This window comes from Microtus ochrogaster, linkage group LG3 (genome assembly GCF_000317375.1).
Source record: "Microtus ochrogaster isolate Prairie Vole_2 linkage group LG3, MicOch1.0, whole genome shotgun sequence".
In the NCBI taxonomy this organism is placed as follows: Eukaryota; Metazoa; Chordata; class Mammalia; order Rodentia; family Cricetidae; genus Microtus; species Microtus ochrogaster.
The window spans coordinates 8,352,707-8,375,042 of record NC_022029.1 but is presented as its reverse complement, the minus strand read 5'-3'; the positions used below and the strand labels follow the sequence as shown (position 1 = coordinate 8,375,042).

The following is a 22,336-nucleotide window of genomic DNA, read 5'->3' as shown; positions in this document are numbered from 1 at the left end:
CTGGAACTCCCTTGGTAGACCAGGCTGGCCTCGAACTCACAGAGATCCGCCTGCCTCTGCCTCCCGAGTGCTGGGATTACAGGCGTGTGCCACCACCGCCCGGCTTGTAAGAAACTCTTAATAAATAAATAGGTAAAAAAAGAATTTCCTTATATGTCTATATTATTTTTGCCAAAGGCGCATAAAAGTCTATGAATTTAGTGCTTAGAAGACTCAAGTTAGGAACATTGCTAAGAATATGTGAGACTTGGGTTGTCTGTGGATCATTGCTTCCTGGAGGGCTATGTGTCTCTCTATTGTCGTTAACCCTCAAAGCCTTACTGGCAAGGGATGGTGCTTACGATGCTTTGATTCCTGTGCTGAGTGGTTTTATGTCAACTTTACTCAGTCTGGCATCATTTGAGAACATAGCGTCCCAAGCAGATTGGCCTGTGAACAAGTCTATGGTGCATTCTAAAAATTAGTGATAGCAGTGGGAGGACTCTGCATACCGTGGATGGTGCCAACCATGGGCAGGACTGGGATATATAGAAAATCAGGCTGAGCAAGGAATCATTTCTCAATGACTTCTGCTTCAGTTCCTGACTTCAGCTTTCTGTTCCACATGAATTTTGATCCTGACTTTTCTCAGTGAATGACTGCCATGTGGAAATGTACGCTGAAGTAAACCCTTCCCTTCTCAACTTGCTTTTGGCTTTGGTATTTCATTGCAGCTGTAGGCACTCTTACTAAGATGATCCCCGTAGTGATCATTAATCCACAAGATTTTTATGGCTACTTACGTCATGGCATTCTAAAAGGTGGAGATAGACGATAAAAGAAGAAAAAACCTTTGTGGCACAGCATTTGTTCTCATAGAACTTAATGTAGGGAAATAATTCATTTATCATTTTTGTAAATATTTGGGGGGCAGGTTGGTTGGGTCTGGTCTCAAACTCCCTAGGTAGCTAAAGGTGACCTTGACATTCTGATCATCTGGCTTCCATTTTGAGAGTGTAGAGAGTGTAGGTTTCTACACCCCAGTTATAAGGTGGCATGGATAGTAACTACCCAGGCAAGCAGGAAGTGGCCACTCTACCTGCTGAGCTGCGTGCTAATTAGTTTTAATGAGGCCTTAAGAGAGCAATGAAAGCTCAGGGAAGTAGGCAGAGGTTGAACCCATCTTCACAAGAGAATTCGTATTAAAATTTGACTCTGAAGAATTCCTGGAAATAACTGAAATAGGCAAGTATAGAATACACATGATGGTGTGTCAGAATACGAAATCAGATACACAGAAAGGTTTAATTTATCCAGATGTGATGATGTTGGGGGCATGTCAGGAAAGAGTGAAGAGGCTTAGGAGTAGGAAATTCATCTTTCCTCAAATGCATACTACAATATACTTGTTAATGGATAAAATTTCTACATCCCTGGTTTGAGCAGTTCAATCAAGAACACAGTCCTTCCTAGATTCTTTTGGAACACCATCACTTCCTTCACAAAAACCGCCCATTACTTCCCCCCCCTCCAATCCCTAACTTCTACCATATAGTGGATGAGTGGCAAAATATTGCATTTTGTGTGAAATATAGCAAACCCATAGTATCGAATCTTTCATGTTTCTGAAATCATTGCCTGCACTGCCAGCAACAAAGGACTAGAACAAGTTACATTGTGGGAAGCCTTCAAGCATACGAGCAAGTGCCCAAAAGAGCCCCTCCAGGCACACTGCAGCAGCCAAGAAATCAATCTGTGTAATGTGGCCTTAGCTCCTGCAGCTCCCCTCTAGTACTCCAAATTGGTTAGTAAAACTTTACAGTAATTGGCAACAAAGGCAGCTGAACAAAAGAACACAATCCACATGGACTTTTACCTGTTATCATTCAAAAACTCTCTTTGGCAGAATTTATTATAGTACTAATGCCAGGTATATGATGCATGTGTTTGTTGGTTTTTCTCAAACTCTATCTTCAAGGCATATAAAAATGAAAATAAACTTAACATCCCTGAAAGACATATTCATAATAAATTACTGCTTGGAAACGGCAGTTTTCAAGTTTAATTGCCTCGTTCCTCTCTATAAATCTCTAGCGTCTTGCTGTATGAGAGGAATAAATGAGAGGTATGAATGACGACTCGTGCTACATGAACTTAATGTAAAGGAGAATATGATATTTTACTACCTAGTTATCTTACAATAATTCCTTATGAATTAATTAAGTCAATTCAATGAAAGAAATTAGTCAAAAAGCAAGGTTTTATTGTTGCACAAGTTACCAGATATAAATGAGCACCACCAATTGGAAATCATGTTTGAAACCTAGTATTGGAAAAATCTCTCTTTTATAATGATATGCAGTTGTTGCTATAAAAATATTATTTTGAGGTAAGTCGTTAGGAACAGGGTGAAGTGACCTAATTGGTTCTGTCCTTCCCTGTATGAGTTGCTGGGCTGTTCACATTGAAATTCTCTCTTTATTTTTAGTCTACTTTACAGTAACAAGAAATATCAAGGCACTATCTTAGACCTGCATTTATAATTTATGTTTTATGCAATGTTTATAAAGTTCAAAAATTCTAAGTAAATAAGGGGTAATTTAGTTAAATTGGACTATGCTTTATCAAGCATAAAGAATTTTTATAACATTTGTATGTAATACTACAAATTATAACTAGAGCTCAGTGCATGCTAGGTATGTTCAGTATGAGATACACCTCAATTTTTTTTTTATTACTTCTTCATCTGTACTGTGAACATCACTTTCTTATTTCTAATAAAGACAAGCCCAAGTGTATGTTGACCACATTCTTGTAACTCAAATGATGGGGTGTTTTGTTTTGTTTTCTGTACCTGCTTTTCCTTCCTCCCGATGACCCTGGGCATATGCTCAGCTAGGTTTCACTATTGCTCAACTGTTTTCTTCAACATCATTTGGGAGAAAAAGTTTAAGGTTATTTTTGTTATTATTTCTAGTGCTTACTGTCCTAGCCCTGAGCCATTCCATGTACATTTCTTATAACGTTTTATGCCACTAAAAGGACTGCAGTAACTCAGATGAATCGTGTAATGAATCTGTACACTGACAAATGGAAGAAAGGACACTAATTTACATGCTTGTTGCTAATTTTTAAGTTTCATAGAGAATGTCTTGAAGCATTTTAAATACCTTTCGGTTTCATTTTGGATGGATGAAATTTAATGAGTAACTTACTTTTTTCAAAGTAAATTAATATTACTTGAAGTTGAATGTATAAAAATGTGTTTTTTTAGAACTTGTAATATTACTTCATATTGCGGAAATGAATGTGGGCTAAATGACAGTTTTCCATATGTTCAATAGATCTTTGGCTGTGCCTAAACAAAACTGTGGGTATGTTCAATATTAAGAACTTTTCGTGGGCCCTAGAATTGTTATTATTGGTGATAAATAACTTTAATTAATGAGCCAGGCTTTATTTTGCATTTCAAACATAGCACCAGTTCTCTTATTCCACCGGTGGGTCTAGTCAGTACATCTGAATCACTGACTCTCATAGGTTCTCCTTTGGATCTTACATGTGCACTATGACACTCACATCCTTATGTATGGGATAAATAAATTAATACATGTAAGAAAATAACATCCTGGGAAACATCTTATATTACACTGTTACTGAAAAAAATGACTGAATGAATCCAGCAGTTCTTTATTACTGATCTATGACAGTACTGCATTTACAGAACAGCCCTATGTTAAATGCAGAGAATACAGTGAAAAGATAATATTTAAGTATCTGATGAAACTGGTATCCTTTTGATAAAACACTTCACTGCTAGTGGTCACATCCCTGGCACGTGGTAATAACAACAGTTTTAAAAATCCCCAGTTAGTTCCTTGGGCAGCTGAGGATAGGGAACCTGAAATGACCCTATCCTATAGCCATACTGATGAATATCTTGCATATCACCATAGAACCTTCATCTGGTGATGGATGGAAATAGAGACAGAGACCCACACTGGAGCACTGGACTGAGCTCCCAAGGTCCCAATGAGGAGCAGAAGGAGGGAGAACATGAGCAAGGAAGTCAGGACCACGAGGGGTGCACCCACCCACTGAGACAGTGGGGCTGATCTATTAGTAGCTCACCAAGGCCAGCTGGTCTGTGACTGAAAAAGCAAGGGATAAAACTGGACTCTCTGAACATGGCGGACAATGAGGGCTGATGAGAAGCCAAGGACAATGGCATGGGGTTTTGATCCTACTTCATGTTCTGGCTTTGTGGGAGCCTAGCCAGTTTGGATGTTCACCTTCCTCGACATGGACGGAGTGGGGAGGACCTTGGACTTTCCACAGGGCAGGGAACCCTGACTGCTCTTCGGACTGGAGAGAGAGGAGGAGAAAAGTGGGGGGAGGGTGAGAGGGGCAGGAAGAGGGGGAGGGAAACGGGAGGCTGGGAGGAGGTGGAGTTTTTTTTCAATAAAAAAATAGTAATAATAAAAGTCAGAATGCAAGAGTAAAGTCAGACAACTAAGGTATTAGTCCCCAATATCTAACCATGTTCGTTAAATTTTATGCTTCAACTGCAAACTGTTAAGCCCAGTATTTCTTTAGAGTTTGTTATTTAACTGCTAAAGCATCAGGTAATATACAAATATTAGTGAAAACTATACATATACAAATAATACTATCAATACTCGGTTGAAGTTTCCATAGAAGTTCTGACTATTAGTTTATCTTCAAAAATAGGTAAAATTAAAGTAACATATTTTAAGTGGATATTAGCAATTCATTATTATTTCCTTTGTACAATATTTTACCTTGGCATTTTTAGCTTATTGTAAATTACTAGTACATGTTAATTTCTTACATATAATTTTGTCCAGATATAGAAATATAAATTTATGTTTAATTTTAAGTTTTACAGAACCTTTAATTGATAAATAGTTGTGTACACTTATGACAATCAACATAATGCTATTAGGAACTGACCTAAAGTGGTTGTAGCAATAGCTGTTGAGAAGTTACCCAAAGATGCTAGAATAAAGCAAAGTAGATTTGATACTTGGGTTTATGATATAAATTTATGTAAATCATTATTACAACTTAAGTAAATGTGATGCTGTAAAAACTGACCTGAAGTTATTATAGCAATTGCGGTTGAGAAGTTACCCAATAATGCTAGAATAAAGGAAAGTTGATTTGATACTGAATTTATGATTTAAATTTATTGTTAAACATGGTTACAGTTTGAGTAGCTTTTTCTATGTCACTTGGGTTGTTGTGATCTTCTCTTGTTGCATTTATTGTAGATATGCCATTAATCTGAACCTGAAGTTGTCAGTGGACTGCAGAGATAAGTGATATCATAATAATATATTTTAATAAAATGTTATGTGTACTTTTTAATGTTTCATTCAATGTGGCAGGACCAGGGATACAGAACCCTCTTCTGACCTCCATACGTACTAGGCATGCCTGTAATGTGCATTTAGATATGCAGACAAAACATTCATTCGTAGAATGAATAAATGAATGTATCTAAAATATAATAGTTCATATAATTTTGCCTGATTGTGGATCATTGGTGTATATTAATTCAGATATTCCCTTTTTATCTAGACCTAAGGATAAATCTTTTATGATTCTTAAAATTTGTTTTACAGCTATTAATTAGTTGCTGAATAATTGTATATATTTGTGGAGTTCAGTGTGATGTGATCTTCACTGTGCTGTTAATTATTGACCCCACCTGAAGTCAATGCAGGAATTGTTGTGGGAATCCAAGTTGTTTGTCATATGAACATGCTGTCTGTCCTATATTCTTCTCTCAAAACATAAGATTTATAGCACTGATGGAAGACAGAAATGTTCAACCTCAGGTCTCTACATGTTCACAAACATAACTGTGGATGCATAAATAAACATGAACACACACACATACACACACACACACACACACACACACAAGCTATAAATACAAAACACCTACCTGAAGTAGTTACAGGGAATGCTGTGGAGAAGTCACCCAAAGATGCTAGAAGAAAGTAAAGATGATTTTATAGTTGACTTTATAATATAAATATATTGCAAAAACATTGAATACAGCTTGAATATTTCTTCAAAAGTTATCTAAACTTTTGAATTCCAATTTACTTGTTCTCATGATATTACTATTTATTCTTTGGTTATTTTACTTTAGATATGTTTAGTGACTACATGTTCAGTTTATATAATTTGCCTAAGCTAAGTTTGCTTGGTTTTATATTGATTCAAGAAAAGTAGCTAATTATTTATGGTATAAGTTAAATGGAATAGTTTATAGTCAACTAATATAACATTACCCATGAGATCTTGCCATTGCCAGGACTTATCATAACCAATTTAAAATAAAATATATTTGAAAATTTACAAAATGCAAGTATTAAACATAAATATCTAAAATTAAGCCTGGTGTTATACTTGCAGATGTGTTTTAGGACAGCTCAATAAATCAATTGTAGCATAACTTTGATTTGAGCATGTTTTTAAGTCACTGATAAATAGAGTTTATGGCATGTGCAAGAAAGACTGAAATAAACTTAAGAGGATATGATTTTTTTTAATCAGTATATGATTTTGACTATAAATTTCATCTTCCATCTCATGCAAGTATATGGAATAATAAAGATTATCTTAGCATATCTGTCAAATTGTTCATCAAGGAGACTATCAACATCAACACATATTAAAGAAAAAATAATTTTTCTTAGGAAAATGATTTAAAAATCAATTAGTATTTTCCAGTAATATAACTATTGTGAGCAAACTTTTGTTTGATGACTAAGAAGAAAGGCAGTATTCTCAAAATGCCTGGATCAGAGTCCTTCATCTGTTGCAAATAATCTATGATAGGAAATTTGCCAAAGTCTTCTGGATTTTGTCTTTTACTTTGTAAAATGGGAGTGGTGAAGTAAATGCACAAAAAAGTTTTGTTAGATTTGATTACAAAATGGTTCAATGGATAATGTATCTGGTGTAGTTACTGATGGTTTACGGTAATCTTCAGATTAACTTAATAAGAATCCAAACTACAGTGTGTGTGTTGCATAGAGTGCATTTCATGAAGCACACCTTTAGCTGGGACACAGAGAAATTGAATTAACTCCTTGGCAAAACAAAACAAAACAAAACAAAACAAAAACAAGGATTAAGTAGGGGAGTGATGGAAACCATGCTTCCTGAACCAACTCTGTCAAGAAAATTATACTATACCAAATGTGTCCAAGGTTCAAATCTACTATTACATATTTGTTGTTACATATTTACATAGTATGAGTCATACCCTTCTGCGTATGGGAAAAGAACTCTGTATTAAATGATTTTCCAGCGTGTGAAAACTGATGGTGGTCACTCAGTTTGTCTCCATCTCTTTTGGAGTACATAATTAACTCTTGATGTTATTTTACCTATGAGTGCCCTTACATTACAAAAATAAGAATTCTGAAATACTGCTAGCTTCACTATTTAGAGATAAGGCATTGTAAAAACAGAAAAGTAGAAAAATTACTATTGTCTATAACTAAACTAAACTACTTCAAATAACTCTTTGAACTAAAAAGAATGAACGGGAACTATAAAAAATAGAATAACCTTAGTATATGCATTAATTTTAATTGTTGATATGATAAGATAACCTATGGAAGGAGAGGTTATTTAGTCTCATAGCTTCAGAGGTTTCAGCCCATGATGACTAGCTCTATTGTTTCTGGGTTAGTGATTAAGGTCTTGCCATCACAGTGGCGGGAAATGATTTAACATATAGGAGTTCTAAACAAATAAATGCTAATGGTTGGGGTAGGAAGTGAAAAAGCAAGAATATATTTTGTCAAGTAGATTATAATACTAGTATTAAAGTGATAGTTCTTCATAAACAGAGTAGTATCCTACATTGTACCGTGGAACACAGAAACAGCATTTGAAGACAACCTGACAAAATTCCTAATAAAGAGATTAATCTTATTAGCTGCTCTAGTTTCTTTTCCTGACCCAAAGCAACTTGGACAAGAAAGTGTTTATCAAACCTTTGCATTCCTAATCATCATCTAGGAAAATCAGGGCAAGAACTGTGGCAGGAACGGAAGCAGAGGAAAGTCTGTGTCCTTACTCCCTTTCATAATTTGGTCAGGGACATTACTTATACTGTTCGGCTCATATCCCCAGGGTTGGCATCAGCCACCTTAGGATGATCTCTCCTATGTTAATTAGCAAGAAAATGTACAGCATATATAACCACAAGCTGATAAACGGAGGCAATTCTTCAGCTGAGATAATTTCGCTACTCAGATATCTTAAACTGTCAACTGATAACTGTTAAATTAAAAATGCCCAGAACGAGAAAGGCAAATATCATATGTACAGACTAATAAGTGGCTTTTAGACACAAAGCAAAGAAAACCAGCCTACAAGTCACAATCCCAGAGAACCTAGACAACAATGAGGATCCTCAGAGAGACATGCACACATCTAATCTACATGCTAAGTAGAAAAAGACAAGACCTCCTGAGTAAATTGGGAGCATGGGGACCATAGGAGAGGTTGAAGTGGAGGAGAGAGAAAGGGAGGGAAGCAAAGAAAAACGTATAGCTCAATAAATAAAAAAATACATACATATACACATATATGTATATCCTACAAAACCACATAAAATGACTCGCTTTCTCCAAAGATGCCCTACCTCCTAATAGCTCACTCAACAAGGAGCTCATTAATGAACTAATTCCCTGGTTAATTTAGTATTTTCCTGATCCAACTACCTCTCAAACTTTGTCTGAATGGGAGACTATGTCTTTGATAGGAACCTTTAAAGAGAAAACATCATATCTGAGCCTGAAGACCCGGTAGACATATTGTTTGGATATTACTCTCAAATTAACTTATCATTTTGTGTGATGGTGTGTGCATGTGTATTTGTGGACATGATGTCTGAGCAGGGGATGCTTGTGGAAGTTAGAAGACAAGTTGTGGAGTCCTGTCTCTCAATTTAGGTTCAGGGGATTTAACTCGGGTTGTCAGACTTGCACTGCTACCTACTGAGCCATCTCCCTGGTCTCTGATGTTAGCTTTGACCCCCGTGGTCTTCTTCTTTTGTGTATTCTTAGGATAAAAAAGGCTTTATCACTTTAAGAAAAAAGTTAACTTTTTCAATAGGAAATTAGATTGGATTAAATGTATTAATCCATCTTTTGTCTTCTTTTCCATTTCTAATTAGACATTTGTCCTTGCCACTTGACTGTAATCTTATAAGGTCTGAAACTCAATCACAAATCCTCTAATTTGACTTTCTAATGAATGACTCCAGAAAAGTCAGAATACACTTGACCAGTAGATAGAATGTGACAAGACTCACAAACATCTATGCCCAGTGACATTTTCAGAATCTTTTTTATATTCGATAGTTTCCAAACTCCTCTCACTGACACTTCCCTTCAAATATTTCACTTTTCTCATGTAAATGTGTTACCTCAGGCGATGCGACATGCTCCTAAAGCCAAGGATGATTCTCCTGCCTCTTTCCTATATTGCTAGAATCTTAATTTCATAGCTTAATGATTCAAAGAAATCAAATAATGTTCACAGATACCTGTGATATCAATGCTGTTCAAATCAATACGGAAAGTGACCAGTTGGCTGGATGTATTTGCTTCAATGCCTTGAATCAGTTCTTCTTTTACATTTTCATCTGATACCCACTGAGCAAAAAAAAGGTCAAAAAGGACTATAACGCTGCCATTTCTGCAAAGAAAAAAATAAATGACAGAAGAATAAAAAGTCAGGTATCTTCAAGTGATTTGTCTCAGTTCAGGCAAAATGTCTATGAAACTTGCTAGTTAGTGATCCTGCCCTAGTCCTCATTACAACAGTGTGAACACTGTGCGCCTTGCTCTGCAATGCCTTGTACAGATTTCTTTCTTAAAATAAAGAAATAAAAACTCATATAATAGATATTGTAAAGTATTATCTTTAGTTTACAAAGGAAGGAAAGAGTAACTAAAACTTTCAATATTTTTTCAAGAACAGAGGTGCTAAAGTCAGCCCAATATTGGAGCCAGTGCTCAGTGTGGCACACAGGACCACAGGGCTCTTCCTTAGTCTCTTGTGTCAAATTAAACTGTGTCACACAGAGTTCTGTCACTTTATTGTTTGAAGGAATGAAGTGTGTGAGTCTGCAATGTGTCTGGGGGATTCTTAGGTCAAGAGAAGTCTGATGTAATTTCATACTTGTTTCAAATAAACTGTACAAATTTAAGACTGCCTGATTCTGAGGCTCAGTAAACATTTGTATTTTAGTTTCCCTTTTTCTTTTGTGTAACCTAAATTCTTAAAGTATGTCTTGATTTTGGTGCATAGAAAGAAAGGAAACATACCTGAATTACTAGACACTTGGGATATTTATTCTTTTAAGAAATTTCTTGCCGGGCGGTGGTGGCGCACGCCTTTAATCCCAGCACTTGGGAGGCAGAGGCAGGTGGATCTCTGTGAGTTTGAGACCAGCCTGGTCTACAGAGCTAGTTCCAGGACAGGCTCCAAAGCCACAGAGAAACCCTGTCTCGAAAAACCAAAAAAAAAAAACAAAAACAACAACAAAAAAAAATTTCTTGCCCACAGAATCTATTACAACAGAAGAATTTAACCTAGTGGCCTTGGGGAATATTCTTTCCCTTTATTTTAACTTCCTCTCTGTATTTTGCATTTTAAATCACATTTATTTTACATTGTGAGAAAAGATTAAAAAGGAATGCATTTGGAAACAATAGAGACACTTGAGAGAATAGGTTTTGTTTTCTTTCCTACCTTTCCCTTAACCTCATGTTTCCTCTTAAGCTTACAACCACACTGCAGGGAAAACTCAAGCTCTGATCACCATTTTGCCCTGACAATTCTCAGGTTGAAGTTGACTTGTTAAGACAAACCAGAAAGAGCCAGCCCTGACATGGTTAGTGATGCTGATGCTAAAACAAAGGACTTGGTGATGCTGATGTTAACTCAAAGACCTTAGATGCTGATGCTAACACAAAGGCCTACTAATGCAACGTTGGTATCTCCAAGTTAATGGGCATCTCCAAAGAAGGCCTTTGTTGGCTCTGATGTCATTATCTACCTGTCCTGCTGGAACCAAGAGTAAAAGATATTTTTTTTTTTATTTCATCATTATATACCAAGACCAGAAATTCCCTGGAAGACCACAGTAGTTTATCATCTCACAGGACTTGATGTCTTTTCTTAATACATGTGTTAGTTTGTGGGTTCATAGCTCAGGAGGAATCATTCTTTTCTATGCTGGTGGTTTTTCATTATTTAAATGACCAAGATAATTTGTTATAATTATTCCACACTTCATTTCTATTAAGTTAATTATCTGTAAATGTGAGCAAGATTGACAGTCCAATTATTTCCTTAAATCACAGTAACCAAATCTTAATAGTGGGACAGCACCTTGATAAGCATTCAGAGTTCCTGAATGTACATATGTAAAAAACTTCCTGTCTTTAGTAAGGATTCAGGTATTCACAGACACTTTTTACAATCTGATCTTTGACACTTGTTACATTTTCAACACCAGCTGACTCCGACTTTTTAAAATATATATTTAATATTTTATTTTTTATTGATGTGTATGTGTATTTGTGGCAGGAGTGTTGTGCTGTGTGTACATGAGCATAGATGCACCTGGAGGCCAGAAGAGGAAGTTGGATCCCCAGGGGGTTGTGAGTCACTTGCTGTGTGTGCTAGGAACTAAATTCTGGTCCCAAGCAAGAGTGAATGTTCTCCATTTATGTTTATCCATTTCTTTCAACTGGGCCCTTATCAATGGAATGTGAGAATACTGGCAAAAGACAATTAGACTCTTATTTTGAACATAAAAGTACAGAGAAATACTGCTTTATTAGACTAATTTTGCTCCTCCTTATAGAAGCCAGAATTTGAGGACCACTTCAGGGCCATCTGGGGATCATTAGGGTAACAACAATTGAAAGTCACATGTATCATAATGGAGAATTTAAACACTGAATCTCTTATGTTATTGTCAATAGACCACTGAACTGACCTACACAGAAACCAAGACCGTGAGATGTCAGCAAAACAAAACAAAACAAAATAACAGCAAAAATACCTCCACCTTTTAAAGGTTTGAGTAATTATATCCTTTGTTAATGAAAGTTAAAAACAGATTAACTGGCATACAACTTTCAGGTTTCATCCATTCTTAGTGAAAAGGATGATTGAACTAGGTTTCCCTAATACTTTCAACTGACCACAGTTTTTTTTCTATAGTTATACAAACATTGACAGCTAGAGCAAGAATGTTAACTTTATGCATTGTTCTAGGCCATACACACACACACTCACACGCACACACACACACACATATACATAACAGATGTGATACTCATGTATCTCTTTCTTAGAAGGACTTGTATAAAATTCCTACCGCTGTATTTTTAACACTTTAGCTAACTATTCTTAAGCACTAATAAACACCAGAATTAAACATACGCACAGAGGGGAAAATAGCTAACCTAGATACTTGGAAGTTTTTGTCAGTCAAAAGAAAGAAAGTTGTTTTGTTCCTACTTGCTTTCAATATGTACAGTTTCCATTTCCTCCCCCTCCACCACAATTTCCCTTTCCTCATCTTTTCTTTTATCCTTCCCCATTTTCTTTATACTTTCAGAATCTATCTCCTTAGCCAAACACGACTGACTGAGTATGGACCTAGAACTGATAGGATTAAATATGGTTTAAAATAAAGCACAAGAGCTCAGAATCTTTTATCTATTCTCATCAGTTCTGTGGTTTTACTTTCTCTTGTGTTGCAAAAAGGATGATTTATATGGAAATGAAATCCGCATCTGCTCTATATATTTCTACACATTTAATTATTCAGAACCCTTGATTTTGTGTACCTTGAATCAAGCAGTAGAAGACACAAGGTATTTTAGGCAGAAATGCAGTTCTGAAGTTTTCCTTTACCACGTTATAACTAACTGGAATAATTCACCCTCAAGCAAAAACATATTTGTATGAAAGATGTGTATTTTTAGTTTTGAATTATATATTGTACTCAATAATTTATATCTGTGAGGATAAAAGTTCTATATTATAGATACACACTCAATTGTATCCTTTACAATTTATTTTTGTGTTCAGTATAAATGTTGAGATAGGATAGATATAAAGTAGAAATTTAAAAAAATGATAAATATATATGTTTCATCTCATAAGCAGGCAGAAACTTATTTTTGGTAGTTTATCAATGATTTGTATGCAAGCGTTTAGGTTTAATTTATTTATTAAGATAAATGAGAAAATCATCCCTATAAGGAAAAATAATGGCCATTATCATTTCAAAGAAACTGCTCTTAGTAGAGGAACTACATGGCCCTCCTTTTTGTCTCTCCCTCTCTCTCTTCATGTAATTTTAAAGCTAGATATATTCTATCATTGTGCAGAGGGATTGGATGTAATAGATCAAAATGCTTCTTATCTCATATTTTCCTTAATGATACTGATAACCTTTAGGTTTGCTGAATAAACACAGCTCTTTCCTATGAAAACTTGGTGACTCATCTGTGTGCAAAGGACAAACTTAAAGTGCACATGGCCACAGAGGGCAAAAAGCTCATTATTAAAAGAGTCAACTGCTAATGCTCTCTGAATCAAAACATTTTTCAGTGTCCCCAAAAGAAAAAAAAAACAACTTTTTCTCTTCAGATTTGTTTTACACACACACACACACACACACACACACACACACACACACGCAACACTACTGTTTCAGAAAGTGGCAAAAACACTTGAAATACTTGTAAAATAAGATAAAATACATTAATGACTAAGTTTGATATTCTTAGTGACGTATTTTGATGACACACTTGCCATGTGAGGTCACTGTAATTATAATATTTTTAAAATATTGTTAACCATATATTTATATAATGGATACTGTTATGTAGAAGAGAAATTAGTAATTTCTGTTCCTTCGTTATATTAATATTGTTTTTGTATTTCAAATAAAAATTGAGATGCTTAAGTCTAATGATGAGCTTGTCCTTTTTCCTATGAGTATAGATATTCATTCATGATTATTTAAGATAATCTGGGACTGACAGGATGGCATTCAAGCTTGAGGACTGGAATTTCAATCTCCAACACCCATATAAATGCTAAGATGGCATTTACCTCATAAGTTTAATACCAACTCTAAAGAGGAAGAGGTGGGAAACGCTGATAGCAGGCTGGCTAGCTAGTTTAGGTGAGTGGGTGAACTCTGTGTTCAAATTAAATATTATGCATCAATACACACATTCACGTGTGTGCACACACACACATGAGATAAAATTAAATGGCTGAGAATGTCTCCATGTTCTCTTTCCCCATCCCATATCCCCCCCCCTTTTCAGATAACCAATTCAAAGAAAGTGGCAAGATTTTGACCTGCCTTCTTCCCATTAATTTTATTTGACCTAAGGCCATTTTTTTCAGACATAATTTTTTGACATTTAGTCTCAAAAACAGAGGATTCTGGGCTGGAATAAGTGGTCTGTGGTTAAGAGTACTTTTACGCTTGCAAAGGACCAAGATTAAATTTTGAGCAGTCATATGATTGTTCAAAATAATACATCACTTCCAGGAGAACCAAGGTCTTCTACTGCTTCTACTGACCTCTGTAGTCAGACCCTACTGTCTAATAAGGACACAAGCAAGCAATTCCATTACATCTTGGGGTGATGTTTTGTTTGATACACAAAGTTCTGAATGAGCTGGGGAGAAGAGTGCTCATTATGGAAAGAGTGTCGGTTAAGCATCAGTGGACATGTGACATGGATTGGTGCTTAGCAGTCACTAAGATAGTAAGGATGGACACTAAGGAGAAAAAAATGGGAGTCCATTTGAAGAAAACTACACAGAAGAATGAAAGATGGTTGTGGGGGGTGTATGCATAATGTGCTAGGTCAGCACAGATGCTAAAACAAAGTAGGAAGGAGTTATGAAATTCAAATGAGTGCCTGAGACAGTATATAGGAACACACCAGAATTTCGAGTGGCAATGTTAGAGAGTCATCAAGGAGCTGAAGACCCAAAGTATGAGTAGGCAGCTAAACTCAGTCTCTAAGGTGTCCTACTACAGACACAACAGCAGATGAGAATGTATAAAACATTGCATTGGGCTGAGGGGAACAAAGCTTCTTTCTAGTAGCTGAAATTGGAAAAACAAACAAACAAACAAAAAAACCGGACATGGTGCTAACAATAATTCCTTAATAAAAGGTTTTATTATGTGCATAGAAACCTTAAACATAGATTCCTAGTCTTTGAGAAAATCAATTTTAAGTAGCACAAATAATTTCAGTTTGTAGAAATTGAATAAACTTCTTTCTGAAGTTCTGAACATAACTCAGACAAAGCAGCCAATCCAAAGCTAGGTGAAGTTATCTTAACTATTTTATATTTCCTTGGACCATTATGCAATGTATATGAATAATTTACTATGGATTGTAACTTAATAACAATAGGCATTTCTTGATGTTGATATATCTTGTTAACAACAGTTTCACTTTCTTGAAACATGTAAATATGGTACAATTACACAATGGAGTACTACTTAGTAGTAAAAAACAAAGATGTCTTGAAATTTGAATGCAAATGGACTGAACTAGTAAAAACCATCCTGAGTGAGGTAACTTAGACCGAGATATACAAACATGGTTTGTATCATAAGTGGATATTAGACATAAAGCAAAGGACAACCAGCCTATAGTCCACAATTCAAGAGAAGCTAGCTAACAAGAAACCCTAAGAGAGACATACATAAATCCCCCTGGGAAGGGGAAGCAGACAAGACCTTGTAGATGGAGCTGCAGGCCGCTTCGGCTCCCAGCCACTGGCTAGCTTTACCCAAAATAATTACACGAAAACTGTATTCTTTTAAACACTGCTTGGCCCATTATATCTAGCCTCTTCTTGGCTAACTCTCATAACTTGCTTAACCCATTTCTAATAATCTGTGTAGCACCACGAGAGACCTCCTGAGAAAATTATGGAGGAGAAGAAGGGAAGGTATCAGGGGAGGGGAAGAGGGGAGAGAGGGTGGGAGGAAAACAAGAGGGAATGATCAAGAATGGGAAAGGACAGTGAGGGAGAGAAAGGAAAGATATCTCGATTGATGGAGCCATTAAAGGGCTGTTGAGAAACATAGCACTAGGGAAAACCCTAGGAATCTTCAAGGATGACCCCAGCTAAGACACTATGCAACAGCAGAGAGGTCACCATCTCTTTCAAAGCATGAATTTGCTTCACAGAATAGTTGAGATATCATGGACTAAGCTGAAGATCATTTGGGAAAGATAAGAGCAACGCTGTTTTCTAGTGATAACAGACAGTCAAGATTCACATCAGATTAAAGACATCATTATAAATTATTCAGTGGAAAGAAACATGACAGTGATGTGTCATTCTGAGAAGGAAATAAAAGAACAAGAAAAGAATGATGGTGATTGCATTATAACAGAAGACACTTAAGTCTCCATCTATGGCACTGACATCCCCACACACCTGCCCACAACTTTAATATGTTTATATGCCTTTACATCATGTTCACAATGCAGTTATAGCAGAACTCTTATTGCATGTCCAACTTTCTGTAGCTTTTATTAGCAAAGAAATGTAGGGTTTGTAAAAAAGAAATTACATTTGCATCAGATTTGATATGAAATATGATGTTGGAACACTCCTCCTAGGCTTCTGGATTGACCACCACACATCAGCCTCAGTCTGGGTTCATTTAGTTAATAATCTGATTTATTACCTGTCTTCATGCTTACTCTAACAGCTGCTATTGGTTTCAGGGAAGAACTTCATTAAAGGAACTATTTATACAGATAAGATTAAAGACAAAACACAGAGCAAAATAAGGTGCTTTTGTAGTGTTTCTACTACAGGTTTTATATTTCCCTCAGTGTTTACTTCTCTGGCTTAAAAACGAGGAACTCCTAGTACAGATTCTGTTGTAAGTTTTCATATAGACTGATTACTTTTTGAAGAAGAAAGAGCAGGAGGCAGAACAAAGCAAAGGAGAAATAAAGGATAGAATTTTCCAATAAAATGTCAACTTTGGAAATGAAGTAAGTGAGACATTCAGAGGAGAATGAAACCACTAGAAAAAATATACCAAAAACTGATACTACAGTTTATGATTGTATGCCTTATGGTTTACAGTGCTTAGCTTTCTTCTCTGTCTTTAATAGTGTTTTACACAAAAAAATATCTATATACAAGAAAAGTGACCTTTTGATACCTATTTTTTTCATGCAAGTGGCTTTCACTTTATTTCCCTCTCATTTTAGAAAATTAAAAGTCTTTTTTTTCTATTCTATATACAAAATGTATTGTTCAATCAACTATATTTGCATTTGAATTTTCTGATTTTTGAGTAGATCGCTCCTTTACCTTTTCCTGTAAATTTAACAGATTCTCATTAGCAGTATAATCTTCTTTGCTAATTACACTGTTTATGAGTATCTCTGTTTCAAAGTCCCCTTTGTCATCCCAGTTTATAAATTATTAGATTCATGGTGACGTAAGCAGGACAACAGGTCAGGGAGTCATGGACTTTTCTTTATAGACAATGATTCAACAGAAACACATGAAACACTATCCGTAGAAGGATTAGTTGTTAAGAGGTTAAATTCCATATTAAATGTTTTTATAGGAAATGCTATATTTACATATATAGTGTCACTTAACATACCCACTCACGAATACATACTTTATACTGAGGTATCACTGTAATTATGAATATTTTGTGTGTGTGCCTCTCTCTCTCTCTCTCTCTCTCTCTCTCTCTCTCTCTCTCTGTTTGTGTGTGTGTGTGTTCATGTGCACATGTGCCCACAGAGGTCAGAAGGGAGTAGAGGATGCTACAATCACATTTTTTTTCTCTAGATAAAAATGTTAACATATCTTCTCTCTTTTCTGATTTATAATATGAACAAGTTAGGTGACATATTATTTTAATTATAACTAAGAAGTTTTTTTTACATGTTCTTAACAAATTATGCTCTATATCTCTTTGTACATATATTCAATTTTAATCCTACACATATCTGTACTATTTTACCCTCGTAAGAGAAACATGTTAATATATCAATTATCAAATATTACTATTATCTCTTACTAAAAATGAAATTTTTTACTATAAAACATTTCCAAATCCTCACAAAATGTTGAAAATATTTATTCTTTCCTACACATAATGGCACAACACATTTGAGAAGAGTGTTGGCTGGGTGGTGGTGGTGGCACATGCCTTTAATCTTAGTACTCAGGAGGCAGAGGCAGGTGGCTCTCTGTGAATTTGAGACCAGCCTGGTCTACAGATCCAGTTCCAGGGAAGCAAGATCTGTTATACACAGAAACCCTGTCTGGAAAAACCAAAATAATAAATACAAAGAGAGAGAGAAAATGAAGAATGTTGGCTGGGATCAATGTTCTATCAGCAGAATGGTTTCTAGTATACTCACTCAAATTGGAAAACGCTCGATTTCTTATATTCATTCTTCAGATTACTTGATTCAAAGATCTGATCTATCTGAAAATGTGAGAAATGTATTAAATTGATAATTTATTTTTATCAACTTTTTATACAGAATACAGGTAATCCATTTGTTTAGAACTGAGCAAGTCTTATTCAGTTATGAATCCTGAAGGTGGCATGCATTTACTGATATTTTCTGAGTAAAAAAACATGCACCATGTATCATTTGAAAAGAAGTTAATAAAATTGATTATGAGATTTTAAACCAGCTGTGGAGAGACAGTCCCCTACCATTTGCTGAAGGTCAAAAGCAAGAACTTTGAAATCCGCTGAGAGTCTGTCTTGTAAATTAGGATTATATGTCACTCCAGATGTTATTTTAAATGTCCCTCTGACTTCATGACTTTTTCCAAGGGCTGCATCTAGATGAATTAATAAGAAATAAAGCTGCTGGTTATGAATAGAAGAAAATATTACATCCTGGTTTATGACATAAAGGCAACAACATTTATTTACTATACCTTCCCTGTAATTATTTAATTCTTGTTTTTTCTTTACTGTCCTTTTTCAAAACCAGCTACTCCCTCTCCTTTTTAATTTTTACATATCTGGTTGTTTTAAAAGACTAAAAATATAGGCTTATTTTCTTTCCTATTGTTCATTCTCCCTTTCTTTGAAGTAAAGTCATACAGTTTTTTTTTTTTTTCATTTTCTTTTCAAATTGAGATTCCTGTTGGAAGTCACAGGGCATAATCATACTTTTCCAATTATGGGAAGTGAATCAGGAAAGCATAGTGAGAAATGGACCATTAAAAGTTGTGTAGCTGCTGTTAGATGTTTCTTGGACCCCAAGCCTCCAGTACACTGCTGGCTTGCTGCATGTGAATTTCTGTGAAGATTTCTGTCCATGTGTAACTTTGAAACACGGCTTTGAAGCCACTTCTTACATCCTAGTAATTATAAATTTGGCATGTGTGACTTTTGGCATTAGACAGGACCTATCTTCATTGGAGAAGTTATTGAGAATAATGTAGAAAATACAGTCTCAGTGAGGAAATAATGTAAGATAAGGTGAACAAATTAAACAGTCTTTCTATCTGAATATTTTCTTTGATAGATGAATGATAAGATCATTAGCCAATACAATAATAACATTAAATAATTCTCACAACAGTGTGATATAAGAAGTTATTTTTACTTTTCTACAACAGGGAAATGGAGGCTTAGAAAGACATAATTTCCTAATGGAGTAAAGATGAACAATAAAGGAAGTGAAATTTAAATATACGTGTGACTAACTATAACTCCAAAACTCTCTTAAACACATCATTTTCCTGTCCATAAAAATATTAAAGCTAATATCTTAAGTGCTAAACTTAACATTTCACCTAAACAATTATGTACTTACTGTCATTTATGTACTTCCTATTTTGCGAACAAATTAAATTACATTTAAAACTTCCCACCTAAATACAGAAAATGGCGAAAGAGTTAAGAGATGTCTGGTTGGAGGAGGCTCAGAAACCTTTATTAGCATGTTTGTGTGTGGATGGAACTGAACTGCATTCTAGACATTAGAAAGTTTATGGAGAAACCAGCCATCTCAATAAAGAATATAATTCAGTTAATATTATTGTAGCAATGTGAATTTTGTAGTAGAGAATTTATATGAATGTACAGAAAACAACAAGCTTGATGAGTTATATAAGCATTCTATATAATTTTTGCAGCATTTTAAAATTGTACCTATACACATATATATGTGCACATAATAATAGTCAAGGAAAGAGGCCATTAACTTGAGAGTTGGGACTAGAGACGGTTTCAAAAAAGGTCATCTGGGGTATACTTGAGGGAGGAAGTAGAGGATGCATGTGATATAAATCTATTTCAATTAAAAGTGTTAAAACTTTACAATATTTTCATAAATACAGAAATTACATAACTATAATACATTTGATTTCTTCTGATGTTTTATTATTAGTTAAATTCAAATTTCTGTTTATTTTGAGTTACTCCTTGTTACATTGCATCAACATTTACAAATAATGTTCCTATTATAGAAAGGATAAATGACATATCCTTTATGAACTGCAAAATTATTATGTTTTTTAAAGTTACTTGAAGTATATAAATAATCCTAAAACATCCACTTTTTTTAAACTAAGTGAAACTTGTGTATTGTTCATTCTAAACACAAATACTGTTTAGCCTAAAGGAACATTCCTTCTAGATGGTTATATTTAAATTATCAGGGATTATATTAAAATTATTTCTACAAAACTACAAAAACTTTTTATTATGTTCAAATTTAAACATTGTTCTGTCAGGGGAAATAGCTTATACAAAAATACTTGCTAAAACTAAGACGATTCACAAGAAAATTCTCATGTTTATGACTCTTTAAAATTAATTTGTCCACATACAATTCATTATTTTAAAACACAAATTCAATAGTATCAAATATCTTTACTATCCAGGCTATTGTGATGATTTTGATTTATTTATTTATCTTATAAGTGAGTAGGTGGTAATTAGGAGTAAACTCTTAGAATTGGAGTTCAGTTTGGGATCTGATGTCTCCTATGTCCCAAATGTTGCTAATTTAAGCAAGCTAGTTCTCAAGTTCTTTGTTCCAGATTCACCATAACCTGTATAGTGACACGTGAATACCAATGTTGCCAAAGATATATTTGAATGTCTTTGAAAGTTTTGGTTCACATTAGCATAGTTCTACACAATAATGCTTAATTTCTTTCTTTTTTCTTATCATATTACTTCTCAAGTAGAATGAAATTTTTATAGGTCTATATTTATTTATGTTTAATTTGTTCACTCAAACTTATTAGCAACATTTTAGATAAAAAATAGATTAAAATGTAATTTTATATAAATGGATAATAGTGCTCATTTACTCTTCATGTATATAAGCTAGTATAGTGTGTGACATTTTAATATGCAAAACTACTGTATTATATTCTAAAATAAAAAACAAACTGAACATTATTTTGCAAACAAAGTAAAATATTTTATTCCCAAATTTGAATCTGAGGTTATAGGAAATGACATACCAACTGATTTTCTTTATATTCTGTAAAGAAAAATGTCCAAAACCACTTAAATGAAACAAAAAAAAATGTTGTGGTATGGTCAAAGTAATGACTAAATTACAGCAACAGTTGACTTAGAACATGTTTCTTTTTTAAATGCATGACTTACCTGTTTCTGATTCCTTGATTGCCAGCCAGGACACTGCAATTAACCCAGCACAGAGGACCATAAGAATAATGAAGAGAACTGAGAGCATTGCCTCAAAAGAGCTGAGAGAATGATGTCCTGCGGCCACCTTTCTGTCTGACTTCATTTTTTTTTTTTTTTGAACGATGGATAAGTTAGGAACTATGAGAGGCAATAGTCTTCCACATCAGCAAAACTGATACCTTAATACTAACTGTAGAGTAAAATCTCTCAAGTTTCTAAGGATGTTAAAGTCACCAACCATTCAAGCTAACATTGAGAGCCTTCAGTGTGAATGTGCTGTGTGTGCCCGTCTGGAAACGGTATATCTCCATACATTCAGTATCTTTAAAGCAGTTAATATTTAAGAAGATACAGTGAGTACAGATGCCTAGAGCTGTAAATTGTAATCATATGAACAGGCCATTTGTCAGGGTAAGAGCAATGAAATGCATACCATAAACAAAAAATTGACCCTTAATCTCATTGAGAACTATTAAAAACATGAAAATGATAAACAAATTGGTCATTAGGGAAATGCACTTGATATGTGCATAAGTG

The 22,336-nt window shown here is 34.8% G+C and overlaps 1 protein-coding gene across 1 annotated transcript in view; it reads right to left on the bottom strand.

Moving 5' to 3' along the window:
• Tmprss15 (transmembrane serine protease 15) overlaps window positions 1-21,902 on the bottom strand; it is a 107,305-nt gene extending 85,403 nt beyond the window's left edge. The window contains exons 1-8 of the mRNA XM_005360611.1: window positions 21,758-21,902; window positions 18,830-18,960; window positions 18,525-18,592; window positions 9,584-9,735; window positions 5,954-5,998; window positions 5,403-5,439; window positions 5,293-5,309; window positions 4,950-4,998 (exon numbers count right to left, since the gene is read on the bottom strand). Coding sequence (XP_005360668.1) covers window positions 4,950-4,998; window positions 5,293-5,309; window positions 5,403-5,439; window positions 5,954-5,998; window positions 9,584-9,735; window positions 18,525-18,592; window positions 18,830-18,960; window positions 21,758-21,902 — 644 coding nt within the window. The remainder of the gene's footprint in view (window positions 1-4,949; window positions 4,999-5,292; window positions 5,310-5,402; window positions 5,440-5,953; window positions 5,999-9,583; window positions 9,736-18,524; window positions 18,593-18,829; window positions 18,961-21,757) is intronic.
• Window positions 21,903-22,336: the final 434 nt, after the last annotated feature.